The 27,382-nt window shown below is 41.6% G+C and overlaps 2 protein-coding genes across 10 annotated transcripts in view; one reads left to right on the top strand and one right to left on the bottom strand.

Annotated features, from left to right (window-relative positions):
- Positions 1 to 27,382, bottom strand: part of LOC131757030 (ceruloplasmin) — a 124,444-nt gene that overhangs the window by 18,800 nt on the left and 78,262 nt on the right. Inside the window, exon 21 of one of the 6 annotated variants that reach the window (XR_010840606.1) lies at positions 17,072 to 17,119. The exons of 4 other annotated variants lie outside the window; for them this stretch is intronic. The gene's annotated coding sequence lies outside the window, so the exon portion shown is untranslated. Of the gene's footprint in view, positions 1 to 17,071; positions 17,120 to 26,316; positions 26,338 to 27,382 lie in introns of those variants that run through there. One more of the 6 variants, XM_067033598.1, reaches the window with a different exon arrangement.
- The window catches only part of HPS3 (HPS3 biogenesis of lysosomal organelles complex 2 subunit 1), a 43,172-nt gene continuing 17,286 nt past the window's right edge, over positions 1,497 to 27,382 (top strand). For all 4 annotated transcript variants that reach the window (XR_010840611.1, XR_010840610.1, XM_067033603.1 and 1 more), the window contains exons 1-7: positions 1,497 to 1,847; positions 14,923 to 15,414; positions 15,970 to 16,141; positions 16,246 to 16,331; positions 19,387 to 19,579; positions 24,027 to 24,108; positions 26,570 to 26,724. Coding sequence is in view for 2 of the 4 variants with exons in the window: in XM_067033603.1 (XP_066889704.1) it covers positions 1,631 to 1,847; positions 14,923 to 15,414; positions 15,970 to 16,141; positions 16,246 to 16,331; positions 19,387 to 19,579; positions 24,027 to 24,108; positions 26,570 to 26,724 (1,397 nt within the window). In the remaining 2 variants the exon portion in view is untranslated. The remainder of the gene's footprint in view (positions 1,848 to 14,922; positions 15,415 to 15,969; positions 16,142 to 16,245; positions 16,332 to 19,386; positions 19,580 to 24,026; positions 24,109 to 26,569; positions 26,725 to 27,382) is intronic.

The raw sequence follows: 27,382 nt of genomic DNA, 5'->3' as shown, positions 1-27,382 counted from the left end.
ATCTAAAAGAATGAGTTGCGGGCTGTGTTGGGCTGGTTGTTTCCTATAGGAGCCTTCTATGAGTTTTCGGCCCCAGCTGGGGCTGACCAGAGAATCCTCCTTGTCCACTTCTTGGCCTCACTGAGTTTGGTGAACTGTTGTCTCCCACAGAGTCCCTATTGGTTGGGTGAAGGAGAGGATATTACTTAGGGCAACTTTATTCATCTAGAGCAGCGGCCCCCAACCTTTTTGGCACCAGGGACCGGTTTCGTGGAAGACAATTTTTCCACGGACCGGGTTAGGGGGCGATGGTTCAGGCGGTATGGGAGCGATGGGGAGAGGCTCACCTGCCCGCCACTCACTTCCTGCTGTGCGGCCTGGTTCCTAACAGGTCGGGGACCAGTACCGACCGGTCTGCAGCGTGGGGATTGCGGACCCCTGATCTAGAGGGTTTAGGAAATGGAGGTAGAGCTTAATTGACTTCAATCCAATCGCACCTAATCTGTAAATTCTTAGAAGAGGTTATGAGGGTGATGAAAGGAAATGTTGCTTCTTCTTTTCAGTTCTCTCCCTGAGTGCCAAAAGTAAGACAGCATCCCTCAATCCATACTGTACTTACATTTTTTTTCTGGATGAATTGGAAAGAGTAGCTCCAATACCCGCTTCATCTAAATCTTTTTCTTTTTTAATTGGAATTTGCAACCAGGAGCTCCACATTGAGATGTCAGGAATAGGTATAGAGCACAGATTAGAGGATAGTTTTAGGAGCACTGGAGTGAGAACGAGCGGATTTCACCCCTAGTGCATCTATCCTCTGGGGCTCCAACTAATCTTCTCAAATATTTAGAGTTCATTAGATGACATCCACAATTCTTCAGCAAATGTTTTTTGCCAAGCATGTTCTACGTGTTGCTCTTTCCAACTAAACAATTCTGAAATTTTCAGTACTTTTGAGCAACTCTTCAGTGTGTTTAGCCTGGAGTTGAGCTGTGTGCACTCCACTTCAGTTTTTTTTTTCTTTAAATATTTATTTATGTACGGTGCACTGGGTCTTAGTTGTGGCATGCATGCGGGATCTAGTTCCCGACCAGGGATGGAACCCGGGACCCCTGCATTGGGAGCACAGAGTCGTTTACCCATTGGACCACCAGGGAAGTCCCTCCACTTCGGTTTTTGCAGCCCTGTTCTCCAGAAATTCACAGGCTGAAGCAAGTACAAAATGGTACAAGAAACGGAAGATCAAGTGTTTAAATGTACTCAAGGGTCTAAACATCTCGCCAGGCCCAAATCAGTAACGTGAAAAGACGAAGGGAAGGACACAGTGACCCCTGTGCCCACCAACTACTGGTCGCGGAGGCGTGGTCAGCCCTGAGTGGCCTGGTCCAAGGCCAAAGGACTAAGGGCCCGCGGGGCGCGGCGGCGGCCGGGCGGGGCGGGCGCGACCTCTCCTCCGGCTCCACCCTCGCCCGGTAACGGCCTCTTTAAGAATCCGAGCCGCTAGTGGGCCTGCTGGCACTCACGTGACTCCGCTCAGCTCAATCGCTCGCGGAAGTGGTCCAGCCTCCGCGTCCCGCAAGGGGGTCTCCGGGTGCCCCGCGGGGCGGGCTGGCCGGAGCGGGCACCGCTGGGCGGCCCGCAGCAGGTAGCTGTGATGGTGCAATTGTACAACCTGCACCCGTTCGGGTCGCAGCAGGTGGTGCCCTGCAAGTTGGAGCCTGAGCGCTTCTGCGGCGGGGGACGCGATGCGCTGTTCGTGGCGGCAGGTTGCAAGGTGGAGGCGTTCGCAGTCGCCGGCCAGGGGCTGTGCCAGCCGAGGTGTGCCTTTTCCACGCTGGGCAGGGTGCTGCGCCTGGCCTACAGTGAGGCCGGTGAGTAGCGGTGGGGTCAGGGGGCGCCTGGGCCCCGGATTGGGGCCTCCTTCCTAGAGGACCGAGCGACGCCTGTAGCTCTGGATGGGGAAGTACTTCGTGCTTGCCGGACGGTCTTGCCAGGCCTGGCGGCTGATGGAAGGTGTGCGCTGTGCGGTTGTCCTGGCAACCACAGGTTAGAGCCCACCTTTGGTGGGCGGGGGACGCTGATTGTACCTGCTTTTCTGGCGTCCTTGCCGGGAAGTCCCTTGGTTGGGTGGCTGGATTACACTCAACCCAGACACTTCAAACCAAATAAACTTCTTTTAGTATAGAAAACAAGTACACACAAAAGTAGGGAGAATAGTATCCTGAAGATACTACTCCCATCTTCAACAGTTATGCCAACTCATGGCCAGCCCTTTATCTATTTCTTGTCGATTTTTGAAAGCTCACATTACATGCTGATTTTTAAATCTGTATAAATAGAACTCAGGTCTTAGACCCCTTTTTCCCCAAACAGGGTAACAGCATCCACTACTCTTTTTTTTTGCGGTACGGGGGCCTCTCACTGTTGTGGCCTCTCCCGTTGCGGAGCACAGGCTCCGGACGCGCAGGCCCAGGGGCCATGGCTCACGGGCCCAGCCGCTCCGCTGCACGTGGGATCCTCCCGGACCGGGGCACGAACCCGTGTCCCCTGCATCGGCAGGCGGACCCTCAACCACTGCGCCACCAGGGAAGCCCAACACTACTCTTTTTCCACAAGAAACGTGAAGCAGTGCCAAGGGGGTACTGTGTGGGTGTATCCCTATTTTAGAAAAATCCAACATTTAAAAATAGGTACTTCAGATTACAGGAAAATTCACCATAGGATTCTTTTAACTGCCTGATAATACACTTAAAATTTGAATCCTGCTTTTCAAGAGGGGTGTAAAGGTGTAAATTGAGTATTTAGGGTGGAAAAGCCTTTGGCTGAGGTACTTTACTAATAAAGTGGAGAGCATGAACCTGGAGGATTGGAGATGTCTGCCTAATCGCTACTCTGTCTGCAACTGATTAGGTGTGAATTTATAGAAACTTTTGGGTCTCAGTTTATGTTTTAAAAAAAAAGTAATTTGAATGCTAGATCAGTGATTTCCAGACATTGGAATTTTGTGGATCAGCAAAGAATTGTGGGGCTACCATACACAGTATCTGACTGTTCATTTTGTCAAGTAAAGATATATATTTAAAAAAAATGAAAAGCCCTACTGTTTACCGTCATCGTTATTTATACTGATAATAGGAGAAACACTAAGCTCCAAACATTGGATGTCTTTCTTTATGGGCAACTTACTATCCTGTTATTATTTTTTCTTTTTGATTAGTGAAGACATCAGTAGGGGCCTGCAGGCCCACAGACCAGTTTGAAAACCACTTATTAGATCTGTAAGTTCTCTTTCAGCAGAATATTCTGATTTGGGTATTTTTTATGATATTATTCTCCTAATCATTTCACAGTATTAGTAGTTTTCCCCATCCCGCCTCCTTTTTAGACCTAGGAGTTCTCACCTTCAAGAGCTCTGCTGAGTGGCGAGCACACCAGTTTCAACATTAGTATGTGTGTGTGTGCTGGTGAGGGAGAGACAGACAAACAGACACTGTTTACATGATTTGTACCATTTGTCTTCCAAATGGACGTTTAATCTAGACTCGGAAATGGCAGGCATCAGGTAAACCTCTAGCTTTCTTGCCTGTCAGTAGTGGTGATTCTGGGGAACCCTTTAATGCTGCTACTTATGTATAAAAATCACCTGGGGGGGCTTCAAAAAACCCAATTCCTGAACCGCAACCTCAGAGAAACAGTGTTTCCTGGGGTGTGGCCCAGCATTGGCTGAGTCTGGTGTTTAGTCAGGATTGAGAATCACTGCTGTAGGCAATGAGTAGTATGGTAGTGAAGCCTTGAAAGACAAAGATATTTTTGTAATTCAGTTGGCTGTCTTAAAAAACTTCAGGAGTCCTGTGGTATGGCATTAGCATGAGTCAGATAGCTCAAGGGTAACTTTCAGCTTGAACTTAATGCCTGGGTACAGCTTCTATCAATCCACAGGTAGCGAACTCCTAGCTATGCTGATATCCAGATAACTCGTCTTACACTTTTCAGCTTTTTCTTTTTCGTCTCTGTCCTTCCACTCACAGTAACATGGACACGGGGATTCCTGCTCTAAGCCCAGGGTCTCCTCCACCCCCCACCCTTTCAAAAACAAAGTGAATCTTAGATCAGGGATTTATATTTACTGTAAATGCTTTGCAGGTCTCTTATCCAAACAGAAAACATTTTCAAGTTTTTTTTTTTTTTCATTTCTAATTAGCAGGATGCCAGTCTCCTTTCATAAAGTTTGGGGGTATTAGAATGTAGGTCGAAATTTTGAAGGATGGGCCCCAAATATCATCATCAATAATGAAAATTTAATATAGGTTTTGTGTGCGAAGGGAGGGAGAGGAGACGTGAGAACTCTCTCTCGAGGGAGAAAGACCTGGTGGCCAGAGTTGAGTGCTGTGTGGGGAGCTCTGGTGCTGGACAGTTGCTTATGGGGTGTCTGGAGGTGGTGAGGCAGAGAGGACAAGACCTCATGGCCCTCATTGCCTGTCCTTTAGCACGAGTGCATTAAAGAGTCCTAGAATGTCTATTATCTCCCCCCAAGCCCTACCCTCCCTCAACTTTTTTAAAGTCATAAAACATATTTTCATACAGTGTATGTTATTTCTGCCTTCTGATATCCATTTTGTCATAGGAGTGCAGCCTTTCCTTTAATCTGGTATTAGTGTTAACCAGGTTTATGATCTTGCTGCATAAAAGGAAAAGTTTACTTATTTTTTAAAAAAATCAATGACTCTCAGCTTAAGGATGAATGTAAGAATTTTTTTTTTTTTTTTTTTTTTCTGTGGTATGCGGGCCTCTCACTGTTGTGGCCTCTCCCGTTGCGGACGGAGCACAGGCTCCGGACGCGCAGGCTCAGCGGCCACGGCTCACGGGCCCAGCCGCTCCGCGGCATGTGGGATCTTCCCGGGCCGGGGCACGAACCCGTGTCCCCTGCATCGGCAGGCGGACTCTCAACCACTGCGCCACCAGGGAAGCCCCAAGAATTATTTTTTAATTTACTTAATGAAGACAGGCTGTTGTAAAATAAGTAAAATAAAGCCCTGGGCACATAATACCTTAAAAAGTTTAATTCCTTTCTCTTATAAAGGGCTATAACCTCCACAGAATCCTCTAGACTTATATCTCCTTTCGAACATTTTGAGAGACAGCGTGGAATGAACCTTGGCTTTTGAGCTGACCAGATTGTAACCAGATCAAGGTTTAAACCCCAGTGCCATCTGTTTGTTGGCTGTGTTGCCTTAGGCAGGTTACTCAGCTTATCTGAGTCTCAGATTCCTTATCTATAAAATGGAGAAGGGGATAATGTCTTGAAGAGTTGTGAGGATTAACTGAGAGAACTCTAAAGCTCCGTTCAAAAGGCTTACCTGGTAGACACAGCAAGTTCTAGTTCATCATTTGTAAGACAAGTTATTAATTTGAAAACATATTAATATAAGACAGCATAGGTACTATCTATAGTTTGCAAATTATATATAAAACAGTTGATATATAGACTTTACCAATGAAATAAGCATATATTTATAGACATACGATAAAAAGCTTTTATTATAACTAAACAAATATTCTTAGTTTTAAAATTCATTTAGTAACTTGAATATGACACCAAAGCACTGACAAAAGAAAAAAATTGAAAAATTGGATGTCATCAAAAATAAAAAGTTTTGGGCATCAAAGGACACTATCAACAGATTGAAAAGGCAATCCACCGAATGGGAGAAAATATTTGCAAAGCATATACCCAATAAGGGATTAATATTCAGAATATATAAAGAACTCCTATAACTCAACAACAAAACAACCCAGTTCAAAAGTGGGCCAAGGATTTGAATAGACATTTCTCCAAGTGGCCAACCAGCCCATGAAAAGATGCTCAGCATCACTAATCATCATGGAAATGCAAATCAAAACCACAATGAGGTACCACTTCATACCCATTAAGTTGGCCATTATCAAAACAAATAGAACATAACAAGTGTCGATGAGGATGTGGAGAAATTGGAACTCTTGTACATTGGTGGTAGGAGTGTAAAGTGATAGAGCTGCTGTAGAAAACTGTATGGTGGTTCCTCAAAAAATTCATAGAATTACCATATGATCCAGCAATTTCACTTCTGGGTATATACACCGAATAATTGAAAGCAGGGACTTGTGCAGATATTTGTACACCGGTGTTCATAGCACTTTTCACTAGAGCCAAGAGGTGGAAGCAGCCCAAATGTTCATTGACAGATAAGTAAAATATACGATATCCATACAGCCTTAAAAATGGGTGAAATTCAGACACAAGCTACAACACAAATGAACCTTGAAGACATTTGGCTAAGTGAAACAAACCTGACACAAAAAGACAAATAGTGTATGATTCAATTTATGAATTCAGAGAGACAAAGTGCAATGCTGGTAGTCAGAGTCTGTGTACTTGAGGCACTACTTCTGATTTACTGCAGTGTTCAGTCCTAGTTTTCAGTTTTATTCTTTTTTTTTAACATCTTTATTGGAGTATAATTGCTTTACAATGCTGTGTTAGTTTCTGCTGTATAACAAAGTGGATCAGCTATATGCATACATATAACCTTCTTGAGTCTCCCTCCCACCCTCCCTATCCCACCCCTCTAGGTGGTCACAAAGCACCGAGCTGATCTCCCTGTGCTATGCGGCTGCTTCCCACTAGCTATCTATTTTACATTTGGTAATGTATATATGTCAGTGCTACTCCCTCACTTCATCCCAGCTTCCCCTTCCCCCTCCCTGTGTCCTCAAGTCCATTCTCTACCTCTGCGCCTTTATTCCTGTCCTGCCCCTAGGTTCATCAGAACCATTTTTAAAAATATTCCATATATATGTGTTAGTATATGGTATTTGTTTTTCTCTTTCTGACTTACTTCACTCTATATGACACTCAAGATCCATCCACTTCACTATAAAATTTTGTTTCTTTCTATGGCTGAATAATATTCCACTGTATATATGTGGCACATCTTCTTTATCCATTCATCTGTTGATGGACATTTAGGTTGCTTCCAGGTCCTAGCTATTGTATATCGTGCTGCAGTGAACATTGTGGTACATGATTCTTTTTGAGTTACGGTTTTCTCAGGGTATATGCCCAGTAGTGGGATTGCTGGGTCGTATGGTAATTCTATTTTTAGTTTTTTAAGGAACCTCCATACTGTTCTCCATAGTGGCTGAATCAATTTACTTTCCCACCAACAGTGCAAGAAGGTTCCCTTTTCTCCACACCCTCTCCAGCATTTATTGTTTCTAGACTTTTTGATGATGGCCATTCTAACCGGTGTGAGGTGATACCTCATTGTAATTTTGTTTTTTATATAAATTTATTTATTTATGTTTGGCTGCAGTGGGTCTTCCTTGCTGTGTGTGGGCTTTTTCCTAGTTGTTGCGAGCAGGGGCTACTCTATGTTGCGGTGGCTTCTCTTGTTGTGGAGCACGGGCTCTAGGCATGTGGGCTCAGTAATTGTGGCTCACCAGCTCCAGAGCGCAGGCTCAGTAGTTGTGGCTCAAGGGCTTAGCTGCTCTGAGGCTTGTGGGATCTTCCTGGGCCAGGAATTGAACCCATGTACCCTGCGTTGGCAGGCAGATTCTTAACCCCTGCACCACCAGGGAAGTCCCCCTGCATTGTAGTTTTGATTTGCATTTCTCTAATGATTAGTGATGTTGAGCATCCTTTCATGTGTTTGTTGGCTATCTGTATATCTTCTTTGGAGAAATGTCTATTTAGGTCTTCTGCCCAGTTTTGGATTGAGTTGTTTGTTTTTTTGATATTGAGCTGCATTAGCTGCTTGTATATTTTGGAGATTAATCCTTTGTCTTGATTACTGTAGCTTTGTAGTATAGTCTGAAGTCAGGGAGCCTGATTCCTCCAGCTCCGTTTTTCTTTCTCAAGATTGCGTTGGCTATTCAGGGTCTTTTGTGTTTCCATACAAATTGTGAAATTTTTTTGCCTAGTTCTGTGAAAAATTCCATTGGTAGTTTGATAGGGATTGCATTGAATCTGTAGATTGATTGGGTAGTATAGTCATTTTCACAATGTTGATTCTTCCAATCCAAGAACATGGTATATCTCTCCATCTGTTTGTATCATCTTTAATTTCCTTCATCAGTGTCTTATAGTTTTCTCCATACAGGTGTTTTGTCTCCTTAGGTAGGTTTATTCCTAGGTATTTTATTCTTTGTGTTACAGTGGTAAATGGGAGTGTTTCCTTAATTTGTCTTTCAGATTTTTCATCATTAGTATATCGGAATGCAAGAGATTTCTGTGCATTAATTTTGTATCCTGCTACTCTACCAAATTCATTGATTAGCTCTAGCAGTTTTCTGGTAGCATCTTTAGGATTTTCTGTGTATAGTATCACATCATCTGCAAACAGTGACACTTTTACTTCGTCTTTTCCGATTTGGATTCCTTTTTTTTCTTTTTCTTCTCTGATTGTTGTGGCTAAAACTTCCAAAACTGTGTTGAATAATAGTGGTGAGAGTGGGCAAACTTGTCTTCTTCCTGACCTTAGAAGAAATGGTTTCAGTTTTTCACCATTGAGAATGATGTTGGATGTGGATTTGTCATATATGGCCTTTAGTATTTTGAGGTAGTTTCCCTCTGTGCCCACTTTCTGAAGAGTTTTTGTCATAAATGGGTGCTGAATTTTGTCTAAAGCTTTTTTCTGCACCTATTGAGATTATCATATGGTTTTTATCTTTCAATTTGTTAATATGGTATATCACACGATTGATTTGTGTATATTGAAAAATCTCTTGGCATTCCTGGGATAAACCCCACTTGATCATGGTGTATGATCCTTTTAATGTGCTGTTGGATTCTGTTTCCTAGTATTTTGTTGAGGATTTTTGCATCTATGTTCATCGGTGATATTGGGCTGTAGTTTTCTTTTTTTGTGACATCTCTGTCTGCTTTTGGTATCAGGGTGATAGTGGTCTTGTAGAATGAGTTTGGGAGTGTTCCTCCCTCTGCTATATTTTGGAAGAGTTTGAGAAGGATAGGTGTTAGCTCTTCTCTAAATGTTTGATAGAATTCTCCTGTGAAGCCATCTGGTCCTGGGCTTTTGTGTATTGGAAGATTTTTAATCACAGTTTCAATTTCAGTGCTTGTGATTGGTCCATTTATATTTTCTATTTCTTCCTGGTTCAGTCTCAGAAGGTTCTACTTTTCTAAGAATTTGTCCATTTCTACCAGGTTGTCCATTTTATTGGTATATAGTTGCTTGTAGTACTCTCTCATGATCCTTTGTATTTCTGCAGTGTCAGTTGTTACTTCTTTTTCATTTGTAATTTTGTTGATTTGAGTCTTCTCCCTTTTTTTCTTGATGAATCTGGCTAATGGTTTATCAATTTTGTTTATCTTCTCAAAGAACCAACTTTTAGTTTTATTGATCTTTGCTATTGTCTTCATTTCTTTTTCATTTATTTCTGATCTGATCTTTATGATTTCTTTCCTTCTGCTACCTTTGGGGTTTTTTGTTTTGTTTGTTTGTTTGTTTGTTTTGCGGTACGCGGGCCTCTCACTGTCGTGGCCTCTCCCGTTGCGGAGCACAGGCTCCGGACGCGCAGGCTCAGCGGCCATGGCTCAGGGGCCTAGTCGCTCCACGGCGTGTGGGATCTTCCCAGACCGGGGCATGAACCCGCGTCCTCTGCATCGGCAGGCGGACTCTCAACCACTGTGCCACCAGGGAAGCCCCCTTTGGGGTTTTGTTCTTCTTTCTCTAATTGCTTTAGGTGTAAGGTTAGGTTGTTGATTTGAGATTTTTCTTTTTTCTTGAGGTAGGATTGTATTGCTATAAACTTCCTTCTTAGAACTGCTTTTGCGGCATCCCATTGGTTTGGGGGCATCGTGTTTTCATTGTTATTTGTTTTTTGGTATTTTTTGATTTCTTTGATTTCTTTTGATTTCTTTGATTTCTTCAGTGATCTCTTGGTTATTTAGTAGCGTATTGTTCAGCCTCCATGTATTTGTATTTTTTACAGATTTTTTCCTGTAATTGATATCTAGTCTCTTAGCATTGTGGTCAGAAAAGATACTTGATATGATTTCAATTTTCTTAAATTTACCAAGGCTTGATTTGTGACCCACGATATGGTCTATACTGGAGAATTTTCCATGAACGCTTGAGAAGAAAGTGTATTCTGTTGTTTTTGGATGGAATGTTCTATAAATATCAGTTAAGTCCATCTTTTTTAATGTATCACTTAAAGCTTGTGTTTCCTCATTTATTTTCATTTTGGATGATCTGTCCATTGGTGAAAGTGGGGTGTTAAAGTCTCTTACTATTATTGTGTTACTGTTGATTTCCCCTCCTATGGCTGTTAACATTTGCCTTATGTATTGATGTGCTTCTATGTTAGGTGCATAAATATATACCATTGCTATATCTTCTTCTTGGTTTGATCCCTTGATCATTATGTAGTGTCCTTCTTTGTCTCCTGTAATTTATTACAAGACTTTATTTTAAAGTCTATTTTGTCTAATATGAGAATTGCTACTCCAGCTTTCTTTTGATTTCCATTTGCATGGAATATCTTTTTCCATCCCCTCACTTTCAGTCTGTATGTGTCCCTAGGTCTGAAGTGGGTCTCTTGCAAACAGCATACATATGGGTCTTGTTTTTGTATCCATTCAGCCAATGTCTTTTGGTTGGAGCATTTAATCCATTTACATTTAAGATAATTATCGATATGTTTGTTCCTATTACCACTTTCTTAATTATTTTGGGTTTGTTTTTGTTGGTCTTTTCCTTCTCTTGTGTTTCCTGCCTAGAGAAGTTCCTTTAGCATTTGTTGTAAAGCTGGTTTGGTGGTGCTGAATTCTCTTAGCTTTTGCTTGTCTGTAAAGGTTTTAATTTCCCCGTGGAATCTGAATGAGATCCTTGCTGGGTAGAGTAATCTTGTTTGTAGGTTTTTCCCTTTCATCACTTTAAGTATGTCCTGCCATTCCCTTCTGGCTTGCAGAGTTTCTGCTTAAAGATTAGCTGTTAACCTTATGGGGGTTCCCTTGTATGTTATTTGTTGTTTTTCCCTTGCTGCTTTTAATATTTTTTCTTTGTATTTAATTTTTGGTGGTTTGGTTAATATGTGTCTTGGCGTGTTTCTCTTTGGGTTTATCCTGTATGGGACTCTCTGTGCTTCCTGGACTTGATTTGACTATTTCCTTTCCCATATTAGGGAAGTTTTCAACTATAAGCTCTTCAAATATTTTCTCAGTCCCTTTCTTTCTCTCTTCCAGGACCCCTGTAATTGAATGTTGCTGCATTTAATGTTGTCCTAGAGGTCTCTGAGACTGTCCTCAATTCTTTTCATTATTTTTTCTTTATTCTGCTCCCTGGCAGTTATTTCTAACATTTTATCTTCCAGCTCACTTATCCATTCTTCTGTCTCAGTTATTCTGCTATTGATTCCTTTTAGAGTATTTTTAATTTCAGTTATTGTGTTCATCACTGTTTATTTGCTCTTCAGTTTTTCTAGATGCTTGTTAAATGTTTCTTCTGTTTTCTCCATTCTGCTTTTGAGATTTTGGATCATCTTTACTATCCCTACTGTAAATTCTTTTTCAGGTAGGTTGCCTATTTCATCTTCATTTATTTGGTCTTATAGGTTTTTACCTTGCTCTTTCATCTGTAACATATTTTTTTGTCATTTCATTTTTTTTTGATGGGTGGGGCTGTATTCCTGTCTTACTGGTTGTTTGGCCTGAGGCGTCCAGCACTGAAGTTTGCAGGGAGTTGGACAGAGCTGGGTCTTGGTGCTGATATTAGGACTTCTGGGAGGCCTCACTCTGACTGATATTCCCTGGGGTCTGAGGTTTTCTGTTAGCCCAGCATTTCGGACTCGGAGCTCCCACCACAGGAGCTTGGGCCCAACCTCAGGTCTGGGAACCAAATTCCAGAAGCTTTGTGTTGTGACAAAAAAAAAAAAGAAAAGAAAAGAAAAGAAAAGAAAAGAAAAAAAGGAGCAGTATAATATCAAAGAATAAAAAACAAAATAAAATTAAAAAGATAAATAGATTAGGAAAAATAAAAATATATTTGAAACAGCTTCAACAGGGTAAAATAAAACTGCAACAGAAAAAAGAAAAAAAGGAGTGGGGGATCAAGCCAAAAGGAGAGAACAATAACAAAGTATTAAAAAAAATAAAATTAGAAAAATAAAAGATTTATTAGGAAAAATAAAAATATAAATGAATCAACAATAATGAATCAGCACGGTAAAACAGAACCCCAATGTAAAAGAGGAAAGAAGAAAAAAAAAAGCCTTGGCTAATGGGGACAGAGTTTAGGCAGGGGTGGAACTTAGGCAAGGGTGGGGTTTAGGGTGGGGCGGGACCTAGGCTGGTGCAGGGGTGACATTTTAGCATGGGGCGGTGCCTAGGCTCAGGAGCTGGTCACTGGTGCTTCCTCCTGTCCACTTAGGTGTCCATGATCCCCCACCGGTGCAAGGTAGGTGCCTTGGTCATGCAGAGATGCAATTTCCTCGTCCTCCTAGTCTGCCATCTTGACTCCACCCCCTCACTTTTATTCTTAACGCACTTAGTTTTGCTTTCAATTTTATGTACCTTAGTTCTGAGTTAGATCTGCAGATGTGTACAAATAGTTCATATTTATGTATTGCACATAATCATGCTGTTCACCATTGGTGCTATACTATATTATGTAAGTAATAAAAGCCATGTACAGAGGGTAGGAATGGGGAGTTATTGTTTAATGGATTCAGAGTTTTGGGGAAGATGAGCCCTTGAGCCACAACTACTGAGCCTGCATGCCACAACTACTGAAGCTTGCACGCCTAGAGCCCATGCTCCGCAATAAGAGAAGCTACCACAGTGAGAAGCCCGTGCACCGCAATGAAGAGTAGCCCCCCTCTCGCTGCAACTAGAGAAAGCCTTCACGCAGCAACGAAGACCCAATGCAGCCAAAAAAAAAAAAAAAATTAAATTAAAGAAACCACTAAAATAGAATATGTAAGTGTGTGTTTATGTAATTGGAGGACATAAGAGACTGTTTAAGCAAGTTAGGAGACACAGAAGCCAAGAAGGAAAAGATACATAGCTGGTTACCTATTGTAAAAGATGCCATACAAAGTCAAACCATAGCGAAGTCAAAAGTCAAACTATAGACTACCAAAAACGATTTGCTATTCATGGCCAATGAAGGATTAATTATCACTTTTACCCAGAGAGCTGCTCTTCCTCAATAAGAAAAATCAACCTAATAAAATAGTAGATAACTTGCAGAAGAGAAATCATACATGGCTGAATAAACATAGGATAAGATGGCCAGATTTATAAGTGGTCTGGAAAATATAAATTATAATAACCATTAGAGTCCATGTTTCCCCCATCACATGGAGTCAGTTCTATTGAAGATGTGGGGAAATAGGCCTGTTTAAACAGCGCTGGTGACAACATGAATCTCTATTACACAATTGTGATTGTAGTCTGTCAATATGTGTTAAAATTTAAAATGTACCTGCCCTTTGACCTGATAGTCTTACTTTTGAGAATCTATGCTGTTGAAACTTACCCCTGCCCCCCACTAAATAAATATATAGGTATAGGCCTATTTATTACAGTATAAAGTATAGTAGCAAAAAAACCCTACAAATACTTGAATGTAGTATCTCAGTAGGGGAATTGTTGAATAAATTATGGCTCATGTACATACAGGATATTTTGCAGATATTGAAAAGGATGTTAGATATCCATGTATCTAACCTGGAGGGAAAGATATTTGGTAATCTTTTGTTAATACATTGGTAATTTTTTAAAGTTGCAGATTGTTAAATATATTTAGTGTGATTCCATTTTGGTAAAAACAAAAACAAAAACGATGAACTACCACTGTGTGATCTAGGTTTACATGAAAGAAAGGTCTAGAAGGACACGGGTTTAGGCTGTGTGTGTTAACATTGTCTCCTCATGGATCGGACTGCCGGGGAGAGATCATTATGCTTTTCATTTTGCACCTCTTTATCACTTTGACTTCTCACAACAAAGAGTAATTCCAAAATTACTTTGTAATTTAAAAAAATCTAAGAAAATCAACAATTAAGGGAAAATTAACTTGGATTGAAATTTTATTTAATATGTATGGCTTTATCCTATTTCTCAGAGTTGACATGAAGATATGACTTTTGTGGGAAGGGGAAGGGTTGTAGTATAAGTTCTGCTCTCCTCTTCAGAGTTCCTGAATTTATACTTAATTTTAACATCACACTAATACCAAACTCTTTATGTCAGGAGAACTTTGTTAGAGCTGTAGATCCAGAGCTACAATAACACTTAGAGCTATCATAGGAATAAATCGTAGAATTTCTCTGTAAGCTTCATGAATAATTAATGGATTATCTTAAGACATTAAAATGGTGGGAAGTTGTATTTCAGAATCTAAATGTCTATTAGTTAAAGCAGAAACTAACACACCATTGTTAAACAGTTATACTCCAATAAAGATGTAAAAATAAAAATTTAAAAATAAATAAATAAATAAATAAAATTTAAAATTAAAAAGGAGAAATTTAAAAAATAAAATAAAATAAAAAATAAATGTTGGGCTTCCCTGGTGGCGCAGTGGTTGAGAGTCCGCCTGCCGATGCAGGGGACGCGGGTTCGTGCCCCGGTCCGGGAAGATCCCACGTGCCGCGGAGCGGCTGGGCCCGTGAGCCATGGCCGCTGAGCCTGCACGTCTGGGGCCTGTGCTCCGCAACGGGAGAGGCCCCAACAGTGAGAGGCCCGCATACCACAAAAATAAATAAATAAATAAATAAATGTTGAAAAAAAATACACCTAAGATCCTATCACTTAGAATTTCGTTCTAGTCAATCTTTAATTCAAACATTCACATTAGATTCAGTTATAGTTCCTTTTCATGGTGCAAGGTAAGTGGTGGTTTCTAATTACAAATTCTAAGTATAATCTTATTTCTTTCTCAGGAGACTATTTGGTAGCAATTGAAGAGAAAAACAAAGCTACGTTTCTACGTGCTTATGTGAACTGGAGAAGTAAAAGGACTGAAAACTCCCGAGTGTGTATCCGAATGGTCGGACATGACGTGGAGGCACCCTTCAGTGAAACCTTCAGAGACCAGATGTCTATTGTGGAAATGCCACTTTCTGAGGCCCCCCTGTGCATTTCCTGTTGCCCTGTGAAAGGAGACCTTCTTGTTGGCTGCACAAATAAGTTAGTTTTATTTAGTTTGAAGTATCAGATCATTGATGAAGAATTCTCAATATTGGACTTTGAACGTTCTTTAATTATCCATATAGATAATATCACCCCTGTTGAAATTTCTTTTTGTATTGGGTATGTTGCTGTCATGTCAGACTTAGAAGTTTTAATCCTAAAGCTGGAGTCAGACCCCCAAAATGGAGAGAGTGTTAACCCGCATCCACGTAAGACCAACCATCCAGTGAAACTGTCGGAAGGTAAATAATGAATATAGCTTACTTTCTTGTTCTGGGTGCAGAGAAAACCCTTATTTCTGGCAATCTCTGAAAAGCTCTAGTATGTATATTGCAAGCCACATCATTTGTGATGTACTTGTTCCTAATACATGGGATTTGGATACGATCTGGCTGCCCATATCTTATTCTGTAGCATGTAAATGTATTTCCACATATATTTGTCATGAGAAATAATGAAACAGCTGCTGCTGGATGAGGAGTTTCTAGTCCCAGTCCTCATATTTACTAGCTGAATGACCTTGGGTTAGGAATACCATCTCTGAGTTTCAATTTCCTCATGTGTAAAATGGGGATGATGATGATGATATCCCATTGTACTGTAACAGTTGTGAGGGATAAATGAGCAAGTGCTGAGACTTTTCAGAATCATAGTGCTTTATAAATACCTGAGATGTGTGTGCATACATTATTACTGTGTCTGTTTAATTGGTGGTGGGGGGGATATTGTGAAATCTGATTTGCATTGGAGGGGTACTTGGAGTTATTAAATAATTTTCTTCAATTTTATTTTTTAAGACATCAGTAATGAAACTTTGCAGCTTGAGTCAGATGATTTTGTTATCTGCCAAAAGCCCATGGAACTTCTTGGTGAAAAAAGCAAACAGTCTGGAATATCTGTTACACTGGAGTCAACAGGATTAGCTGATGAGAAAATAAAATATTTCCACGTTCAGCAGCTGCTCTATAGGTATTTAGAAAGCTTTTTATTCACCAGCATTTAATATATATTTACCTACTTAAAGTGCCTGGAAATTAGATCTCTCCCCCCTCTCTCTCTCTTTAAACTCACAGACGTTTTGCTCCCGATATTTCATCCTATGTCTTGTCGGATGACATCAAGTTGCATTCACTTCAGCTGCTACCCATTTACCAAACAGGTAAGTATGACAGTGCTGCGGTGCAATGAGGTGAAAAGGCCCTCTGATGGGAGGGCAGCCCGGTGTGAGAAATAGATTAGGTTCTCCTACTGAGGCTCCCCGTGGCCTTGGGCAGATTCCTTAGCGAAGTCGTGACTGCTAGGAGAAGCCGTGGAGAGGACGTGACTGACAGAACCCATTTCCCTTTTTGAAACGGTCACTAGGTCCCAGAAGGGAAATGGAAGCCCTGTTATAGCTGAGGTTCATCTGGGTCCAGCTGGGTCATTTGCCAGAGCTGCTTGTGACGGCCTTGTGAGCCACGTGGGAGAATGCGGACTGAATGGAAATCCATTTAGAGCGGTGCTTTTCAACCTTACTGCACATTGGCCTCACTTGGATGCTTTTCAAGATACTGTGGCCCAGTCTTTACGTGTTGGAGAGTCTGACTTAACTGGTCAGCTCTGCAGCCTGGGCATTGGTAATTTTTTTTTTTTTTTTTTTTTTTTGCGGTATGCGGGCCTCTCACTGTTGTGGCCTCTCCCGTTGCGGAGCACAGGCTCCGGACGCGCAGGCCTAGCGGCCATGGCTCACGGGCTTAGTTGCTCCACGGCATGTGGGATCTTCCCGGACCAGGGCACGAACCCGTGTCTCCTACATCGGCAGGCGGATTCTCAACCACTGCGCCACCAGGGAAGCCCGGCATTGGTAATTTTTAAAACCTCCCCAGCAATACGAAGGGCAACCGAGATTAAGAATCGCCACTAAGTTTTGTACTTAGTCCTGGCCTGCTTCAGATCTTTAGGAGTTGCCTAGGGAAAGATATGAATATCTTTCTGATTAAATGTGTTTATAACCTTCATTATTTCTTTCTTTCTTTTAGTAAACATTTACTGAGTACCCACTATGTCGGGTATTGTGCTGAATACTAGGGAACCAATAATGAGCAAACGTAGGCAAAGTACGTGTCTTCAGGGAGGGAGGCAGTACCTGGAAATTTGAGGCAGACATGAATGGAATGATCACGAGGAGTAAGCAATTACACTGGGACCTGAGTGCTCTGTGAGAGAGGAACCCTGTCTCGAGAGTGTATAACGAAAGATCCTTTTCGTGGCCTCCATGACCCTGACTCGGAGCTCCTCCTGTCCCACTCGCCCTCTTACAATTCTCCATCCATGTGGCTTTTCTCTGTTCCTCAGATACACCGAGCACACTCTTATCTAAGACCTGTTATTTACTCTTCCAGTGCTCAGAAGGAACCTTCCGCAGAGCTTGTGCTACGTGGTGTCTTCCAGTTCTTCCGTTCACAGCTCAAGTGTCACCTCGCCACAGAGAACTTCTCTGACTTCTCTCTTTAAACTGTCCCCTCTCCACATACTGCAGAGTTTGTTTATTCTCCACCCCACTCCCCCTCACTAGAATGAATGCAGCTACTTTGTCTTGTGCACTGTGGTATACCCAGAACCTGGAACAGTGGCATGTAGTAGGTGTCTGAGGCGTCTGATGGATGTTTACTTAGTGGACGAATGAGGGGATGGGTAGTACACATAGGAGCTGGGCCCTGATGGATGAGTACAATTGTTAGAAGTTGGACATTTTGGTAAGGTATTACATAAGGGGAACCAACAGAGGCAAGGTGTAAAACCACCATGTGTGTTTGGAAATTAGCAAGCAGCTCTGTCTAACTAGAGCACAGATGTGTGTGGGAAAGAAGAGGAAGTAGAAACTGGACCAATTGCTTTGGGCCAGTTGTGGAAAGTGCCGTAATTGAACTTTCTTCTGTTATTGATGGGTGTCCTTGAAGGGTATCAATCAGAGCTATATGTTTTTTTAAAAATATTTTGATTATGAAAAATGTCAAGCACACAGATGTAGAGAAAATAGTACAGTGACCCCTATGTACCCATCACACAGCTTCAACAGTGTTGCCTCATAACCACCCCCCACCCCATGCCAGATTATTTTTATGCAAATCCAAGTGTTTATACCTTTTCATCTCTAAACATTTCAGCATGTGTTTCTAAAAGAAAAGGATTCTTTTATTTAAACAAACCCCAAATGTAATTTCACATTTTTAAAAAATGGCTTGATATCATCAAATACTCGTCAGCTGTTCAAATTTCCCTGATTGTCTAAAAAAAATTTTTCTGCAATTTACTTGTTTGAATCAGATTCCAAGTAAGGTTCATACGTTGCAATTGGTTCTGATGTCTTCTACATCTCTTTTAATATGTAGGCTCTGCCTTCCCCCTCTCTTTCTTTTTTCTTTGCAGTTTAGTTAGCAGGAAACTGGACTGTTACTGCAGAATTTCCCACAATCTGGATTTTGCTGATTGACTCCCCACGGTGTCATTTAACATGTTCCTGTATCCCCTGTACTTCCCTGTGATCTAAAACTGCATTGTTCAATACAGTAGCCATTAGTCACATTTTGCAACTGAGCACTTTGAAATGTGACTAGTCTAAATTAAGATATGCTGTAAATTAACACTAGGTCTTAAAGACTTAGTACAGCAAAAAAGAATATAAAATATCTCAATTTTTTATTGATTGCTTATTGGAATGATAATATTTTGGATGTGTTGGATTAATACAATATATTTTTTAAATTTGGCCTGCTTTTTATTTTTTAAAAAGTGATTACTAGAAAACTTCAAATTACATATATAACTCACATTATAGTTCTGTTGACGGTGCTATTCTAGACAGGCTTGATCAGATGATGGTGATGATCATGATTTTTTTTTTTTTTGGTAACACAAGTAGTATTGAGTTCTCTTGGAAGGTACATAGTATTAGGTTGGCTCTTTTTATTAACAACTATTGGTTAATCAGTGGTTAACAACCATTGATGGTGATCACCTCGATCTGTTAATTTATTAGGGGTTTCAAATGGTGATATTATGTCACTCCTTTTTCTTTTTTTTACTGGCATTCTTATATAAAGAGCAACTTCCCCTAAGCAACTCTTTGGTTCTCCATTTATAGATTTTTTTGCATAGAAAAGTCAAAACATTGGTTCCCTTTATTTACTGGTTTCATGGTTTGTTTGTTTTCTTGTTTGTTTTTTTTCTTGCAGGGTCTCTTACTTCTGAGAGAAAAAATTCATCTCAGGAAAAAGAGTTGCTGAGCCTCTTTTGTTTTTTCTCATTACCTCATGTGGGCTATCTGTACATGGTTGTCAAGTCTGTTGAACTAATGTCAGTCTACCAGTATCCTGAGAAGTCTCAGCAGGCGGTGCTCACACCACAATTTTTGCATGTCATCACAAGGTATGTTCAAGTCACTTGCTGGCTTTTGAGTCATTTATTTCTCTGTAAGTTCTTGAGGTGCTTTCTAAATCCTTAAATGAGAATTATGTGCACCGGTGTATAGCACTGTAAATTAATGGTACACATCTGGGGGTGTTTTTTGTTCTTTTTTTAATGGCCCATACCTGCCTTTTCAATGTCAGAGATGTAGATCCCGGTTTTGCCTTTGTTTTATTTTCTTAGACTGAATGGGGATCCTTCTAAGGAAGTATAAAGTTCTCCTTTCATAGGGAATTCTAATGAAAAGTCACTGGGGCCAGTCAGGGCATCTCTTCAGACTTTGTTTTAGACTTCCTGATTTTTTTTCAGTGCTGTCCTATCTTTTCCGTATGAGTTGAGTTAATTGATAATGGTGTAGGACTGTCAACAGGCCAGAAAGACTACCTGATTCTACCCTCTGAGTAGTGTAGATGGGGAAAGGATCCAGAGGTTGGGGGTGGTCCGGGTCATGTGGCTAACTGGTGGTGGATGTCTTCTGAGTTGCCTTAACCTTAGTAATCTGGCATGTAAAGTGGGTTCCTGAGCAGGGCTTTAATGTCATTTCCTTTTATCTCAGCAGTAAGTGATACTTATGGTTTTATTTCCTGTTTTTTTCAGTTTAGATTATAGTCAAGGCACCGCATTAAGCCCTCTGGCCAACCACCTGTGAATAAGGCACACCATCTGCTTTCTGAAGCAACAACATAAGAGAGGGCCAGAGACAAGGGACACAAATACTAGGAGATAGTGAAAAATGTCTTAAGACTTCCTGAAAGGGGCTTAGGCTGTGGGAGGAGGGAAATTACTTCTGGCTGAGTCACACAGGTAAGGTTTTTGTGTTTGAAGTGAAGCCCAAAAGCTAGTTAGAATTTGACAGATAGAGATTGGAAGAGAAAGACGTTCTAGATAGAGGAAAAGCTATAAACAAAGCTATGTCCAGGTTTGCAGGAGTGTCTAATTATTAATTGCATAGGACAGTGTTGTTGTTTTTTTTTTTTCAACTGAGTGGTAATATCAGAGTCTCCAGCAGGTGCTGGAGTGTATTTCACACAGCACAGGACCCACCTGGAGATTCTGACACCCACTCCTAGCGGGGGTACTCCCCTGTCTTCTCACTCCCTGCTGTAGGGAGAAATGCTATTGTGTGTTCCTTAAACGAACAGTGTGGAGGGAGCTAGTCTTTTTAATTTCCAAGGTGTTGTGTAGTTATGTCCATGAAACGTAGAGGAGCTGAAACATAGAGAAATGGGGAAAACAGTGCTTGAGAGAGAGCTCAGGGCTTTGGAACTTGAGGAATTTTTTGAGATTTTGACCAAAGAAAGGGATGTGAATAGAGCATTGCTTTAGGAAAATAAGTGGCGGCCACTGTGGAGGATGGTTTGAACATAGATAATGAGCTATCGGGATAGTTCCGTAAGTATAATGAGGGGTTGCATTGGGGCAGGGCAGCAGCAGTGAGAAGAGAAGGAAGCATGGATGGGAGAGAATCACAAGACTTGATGTCTAGTGGGATCCTGGGAATGGAGAAGACACGAGAAAACCCACCAGTTTTGAGCCTGCTTTTATGAAAGAATGGAGGCTGCTATGGCATGGGGTGAAAGAAAAGTTTGGTTTAGACATTGGAGTTTGAGGTGCTTAGGGAATACCAAGAGGAAATGTTGATAGGTTTTCGGATACATAGGACTGAAGATTAGGGAAAAGAGGAAAGGTTAGACATTTTTATTACCAACAAAAAAGAGCTCATTATCAAAGCAGCAGTCATGACCCCAAGAATGTGTAGACAGAGAAAAGTAGTCGGAGAACGAAACTGGTGAAAGTCATGTTTAGAAAGCGAGGGGAAAAAGAGAAGGGTCTGTAAAGATGCCGAAGAATCCAGAATGCCATAGCTTCTCAGAAACCAAGGAACAATTAGAGGGAGAAAGAAGGAAGAAAATACTTATTTCTGCACCAAAATATTTATACAGCAGACTATCTTGTATCCATCTGATTGCATAAATGTACAGGACACTGAGAATTTAGTGAGGGGACCCTCTAAATGCCCCTCCACCCAAAGTATAAGTCATGATCTAGTTTGGAATGTAGAGTCCCGAAAACATAGCATAGTGAGGTCTTGAAGAGACTTAAAATCTATGGGTTTTGCCTGCTTCCAGGTGGGAAATTATTGAAGCTTTTCTTAATCTTAGCACCAAAAGATACTCTGACATCATTAACCTGACTGTGGAAGCATTAGACATTAGAATAGCCGTTGTTATATGTAAATTCAGATTCTTAATAAAGATTCCCCACCCCTATATTTAAAATCCTATATTGTTGAACTAATTTTTACATGTTTTTTTATTTTACCCAATAGATATGTATTTTAGAAATATCTTGATCCATAAGTTTGTCTTGAAAAGTTTCTTGAATAGTGATGTGTTTATATACCCTAAAAAAAGCAATAAATTATTTTTTAAAAGACGCTAAGAACAATATAAAATCATGTAATAAAATGTCATCCTCGTAGACATACGTGAATCGGAAGGCCTCCCATAATCTGCCTTCTCAGGGTCAACTTTGTCAACACTTGGTCTATCCAACTTTTTTTTTTTTAAAGAATACATACACAGCTATGGTTTGTTTTTTACAAAAGTGGATCGTATGATGTCCACTTTTTAGCAACTTGCTGCTTCGCTCAGCAGCGTATCCTGGACGTCTTTCCAGGCCGGCACACTTCAGGTCACTTTGTTCTCCTCTTATACTGCTGCTTAGTATTCCAGTGATAGCTAATAGCCGGAGTAATGTTGCTGGAGGTGAGTTGGAGGACACAGCCTTTTTATCTCTAGAACCTAAAGGTCATCTTTGTGGTCATAGCTACTCTGACCTGTCATTCTGGCCCCACTGCAGGTACTTCTTTTGGTTCCCAGTACCTCAAAGTCCCTTCTGTTCAGTTTCCTTCGTGAGGGCACCCTCTACCCCAGATTTCTAAGCGGTGGTGCTGCCGTCCCAGCTATTTTCATGACTCCAGAGGTCACATCCTAGAGCTCTCTGGACATGGACACAGTTGACAGTGTGCTGAGACCAAAGTGGAAGCCCCAGCAAACAGATGGAGGGTCCTGACTGATGCCTCTACATCCTGCCAAGTCTTGCAGCTGTGAAAATGTCAGAGTGATTGTCTTGTTAAAGAAGTGTTTCTTCTATTTTAAGGTTATTGTTAGATTTGCTTTAGTCCTTCATTTTTTTATTTCAAGAGTTCATTTTTACTTCTCTCACTTTCTGATTTTTTTTTTTAAGTTTTATTTATTTGTTTATTTATTTATTTATTTTGGCTACATTGGGTCTTTGTTGCTGCGCACGGGCTTTCTCTAGCCGTGGAGAGCAGGGGCTACTCTTCGTTGTGGTGCACGGGCTTCTCATTGCTGTGGCTCCTCTCGTTGTGGAGCACGGGCTCTAGGCGCACGGGCTTCAGTAGTTGTGGCTCGTGGGCTCAGTAGTTGTGGTGCATGGGCTTGGTTGCATGTGGGATCTTCCCGGACCAGGTCTCGAACCCGTGTCCCCTGCATTGGCAGGCAGATTCTCAACCGCTGCGCCACCCGGGGAGCCCTCTGATTCGGTTTTAAAATTCATTCCTGGGAACCCACGACAAGATGGGTTTCGTAGCAGTTTCTAAGTTAACCATTGATGGTTTTCAACGTTACTGTTGGAGGGTTGACTTGTAAGTCTCCAAGCACTTACTGTGGGGTCTCCAGGTTGCTTTGCTGTGCAGACATAGCCTGGGGTTGTGGAAAGAGCTAGAGGAGTGTGAAGAGTGAGGAGACCTGGGGTCTAATTTCTCTCCGTTCTCCAGAGAGGACTTGGACCAATCGTGTACCTTGCAGGCCCGAATCTTTAGAAACAAGCTGCCGGACTAGGTAATTCTGAAGGTTCCTTCAGACAGTCTCCGATTTTCTCTTCTACCATTGGATTGGGTTTGCAGAATCTAAGTGTGCCGCCCAGCATAATCCAGGCTCCATTTCATCCCGAGATAATAATCAATGAGCTTGGGTTCTAACCTTGGCTTTAATAATCACCTCTCTGTACTTTGGGCAGATCCCAGGGGCATCATTTTGTCTATAAGATGAGGGTATTGCCCCAGATGCATGGTTCTTCACTAGGAGTGTACGTTCACACGAGGAGCTTTGTAGAAACGTACGTGTCTAGATTCGGCCCGTAGAGATGATGACTTGGGTAGGAGCGAGGTGGAGACCAGTCGTGCATTTAAAAAAAAAAACACTCCGCAGGGTTTCTGAGGTACTCTCCTTGTTAAGAAGTAGCCCAACGTGTCAGCATTCGACAAATACTTGCGTCTTCCCCCACCCCTGCCATTGCTGTGTGCTCCTGTGAAGTCCTCCAGCAGTGGGCACCTTGGTTCCTGGCCTCCACTTTGTTCAGTGGTATCTCTCCTCTTCCTCAGTAACAACCTGCAGTGTTACACAGTGCGGTGCAGTGCGGCGGCCGCGCGGGAGGAGGACCCTTATGTGGACACCACCCTGAAGGTTAGAGCTGGCTTATGACAGTGCAACCTCAAGATCACAGTAGGAATGCTTGCAAATTTGCTCTTTGTGGCTAAGCTTGGCAAACATTAAAGTCTTTGTTTTTTCAATTAGAATGTTGGAATGTAAAATGAATCATTTTGTGATTCGTGGTTTAGATGGTAATTTTTAAGATGACTTTGAAAACATTTTACTCGGGATTTAGATATAATGCACAGTTTTAAAACTTTGGTAAAGAATATATATATGGGGTAACTTCAGAGAGAGCACTTCACAACTGTGGTATACTACAATTTTATTCATTTAATAGAAGTATTGGTGGCAGTTGTGTAGAGCTGTTAACAAAACAGTAGAGAAATCAGTATATTCAGGAGCACAAAAGTGAATACAGCGCATTCAGATGATTTATTTATACTGTTATCAGATATGCCTTTAATTCTTGAATTGTTTTACAAAGCCTTCAGCAGCTTTTCTGTCGTTCCGTGGTTTTGATCTAGTGTAAATGGATATCCTAGATCAATGACCTCGTTTTTAGTGAGTAGTAATACGCTTAGTCTCTGAAAAGCTCTTGGCCGCCAAATAAACAGAGGCAGTTTTATGATGAAATTCTCCATTTTCTGACCTTGAATTTCTCTTCTCAGAAATACACTGATCGTTTGCATCATATTCCTCACGTGCAGTTTTACCTCTGGAGCATCAGCTATTTGAGTGGGTGTTCGTTGTGCATATATCCATGCTGCACGGAACCCCCAAGTTACGATGGCCTCTATTTCACATGTTATGTCCATCTGGCACCTGGAACGCCGTTTTCTGGACAAACGAGTGTTCAGTGATGGTGGTGTGTAGTACTTAATGTGTCTGAGGCACTCTTCCATGATCACTGGCACCCAAATTGTGCTATGCACTGGCGTTTTCTGGAAATGGTGTCTGAGTTCTTTTTTGCTCTGGGCTGCCTATCACTTTCTGCTGCTGACCAGGCTTTACTGCCTTCCTTCAGCCTCTTGGGAAATCAAAATCAAAGCTTTCCCATGCCTTTCTGTCTGTGTTTAAGATATACACATAGCCTTTTCAGGAGATTTTTTTTTTTTAAAAAATAGATGTTATGTCCCTAGTAAAAATGGAAAGGTGACAGATTCTTTGTCTCTTGCTTCCTCTCTCCCCACCCCGTCTTGCCTTGTTCTTTGTTTTAAACCTCAGAGAGACATAGGCTTGTGTAGGTAGTGATGGTGGAGTGAGGGGACCCTCACAGATTGAGGGAGGATCAATCTGCATTTGGAAATAGCTCTCCGTTCTAGGCCTTCTCAGAGTCTCATAAAACCAGAGGGGAGGAACACAGAAGAAAGGAAGGTAGGAAAGAGGAGAGACGGGCAGCTGGCGGGGAGGGCTGCCCCTGAGGCCCGTCCTCCTGAAGGCGGTAGAGGGAAGGACGGAGATGATCCCACCTCCCGGCCCCCACTTCCCTGCGATCCCACCATTCTGAAACCCTAGATGCCCCTGACTGAGCACACCATCCTTCTGCTCCCTTGCTGACTCGGGCTTTGGGAGCTGCAGTGTCTGAGAAAGCTGTCACAACCTCAGAGTCGCGACCAAAGTACACGCGACCTTCATTTCCCTTTCCTCGGAGATTCTGGCTCAGCATCACCAAGGCCACCTTAACTATTCTTAGGAATGTAAAAAAGTAGATGGAGGTTTTCCCCCACGTGCTTTGTACAAAAGGGACAGTGAAGATGAGCTCAGAATCAAAGCAGCATTATTGGAGGAGGGGGGGAGGGAGGCCTGGCAGCATCACTTTGTGAGTCGCAGAAAGAGCGCTTCCATTATCTTTCGTATCCATTCTACTTGAGTGAATGGTCCCTTATAATGACAGGAGGCTGGCTCCTGGTCCAGGATTTCCTCCAGTTTGCCTGACACACCTCAGCCTGTTGGCTGTTCCAGGCAGCGTTCACATCCACAGAGCTCACAGAGGCCATCGGAACGTGAGAGTCTTTCTCTCGTACACACGCATCCACTAAGGAACCATTTTATGTACTCGACCTGAAGTACAGTGTCCTTTTATAGTGTCTCATTTTGTCTCAAGAGGCCACTTGAACGTACCCTGAGCCAGCCCACTGTTAGTGGGGAGTTTCCTGGGTGGCTGGTAACGAGCCCAGGGCTGGGCTCCTGGAGGGTCTGTGTAAGGTAGAGAGTTCCCGCAGCCTCGAGGGACCTCAGGTGCACCCGCTCTCTGCATTCCTTAAATCAAAGTCAGCAGACACTAAGTAGCTCTTTGGCAGACACGTGGGTGAGACAGTTGGTTAAATAGTTTAGATAGGATAACCTCTTACTCTGATGAGAATAGGAATTTGAATTATTTGGGGGGAGAGTGGGGGGAAGGAGACATTGTATCAAACAGATTGATTTTTGAAGATTAAAGTTCATGCACTTTATTCCTTGGCTAAATTTCCGATTTTTTTTTCCTTATTAGGCTTGCCCACCTGTCAGTATGGATGTCTGTGCTTTAAGAATACAGCTTTTCATAGGCTTGAAAGCCATCTGTCACTTTAAAAACCATGTTATACTTCTGACCAAGGCAGACCCTGAAGCAATTCCAGAGAGAAGAGAGTCACCCAAGAGGCTTCTGTAAGCATCCCCTCACCCCTAGACATTCCTGGGGAAGTTTCTGGAATGAACTGTTACTGCTTTGTTTTGCATACATGTTTGTTGATATTTTTTTAAATAAAAGCCTTGAATGATCAGATAGCTTTTCTAGTTGTTTTTTCCAGAGTAAGAAAAGAAGTTTCTAATGATCTCTATAATATCCTTTATAACTGACCTTGAACTTTTAGAAGAAGATGAAGTATAAAATTAGTTCAGTAAATATCTGTGGTGTTTTAGATAAGAAGTTAAAGGGCATGCCTTTTTGTGTAATTAACAAGTAAGACAGAGCCTCGTATGCTTATCCAAATGACAAGGCTCTTTATTATTTTTCTTCTTTGGCCTTCAAGTGGCTAAATTTTTATCCAAAGATTATTTTCTGGTATTTCAATGAAAAAGAAATTAACAGTGCATTTCTTACCTTAAAGCACATTCATGATGTATAGATTATGTGTTAATCTACCTTAGAGTAAAAGTGCATTATTCTAATCTCAGGTTGACACTTCGGTTTTCTGCTTTCACATTGTTTGGAGTAGAATGCTTAATTCCAGAGTAGTTATGCTTCTATTCGATGTTTTCTATACTGTGAACTTAGTGGTAGGGAATGCAATCTAATTTGAACATTCCTCTATGGAAAATTAAG

This window comes from Kogia breviceps, chromosome 5 (genome assembly GCF_026419965.1).
Source record: "Kogia breviceps isolate mKogBre1 chromosome 5, mKogBre1 haplotype 1, whole genome shotgun sequence".
NCBI lineage: Eukaryota > Metazoa > Chordata > Mammalia > Artiodactyla > Physeteridae > Kogia > Kogia breviceps.
This window is presented reverse-complemented; position numbering and strand designations above follow the sequence as displayed.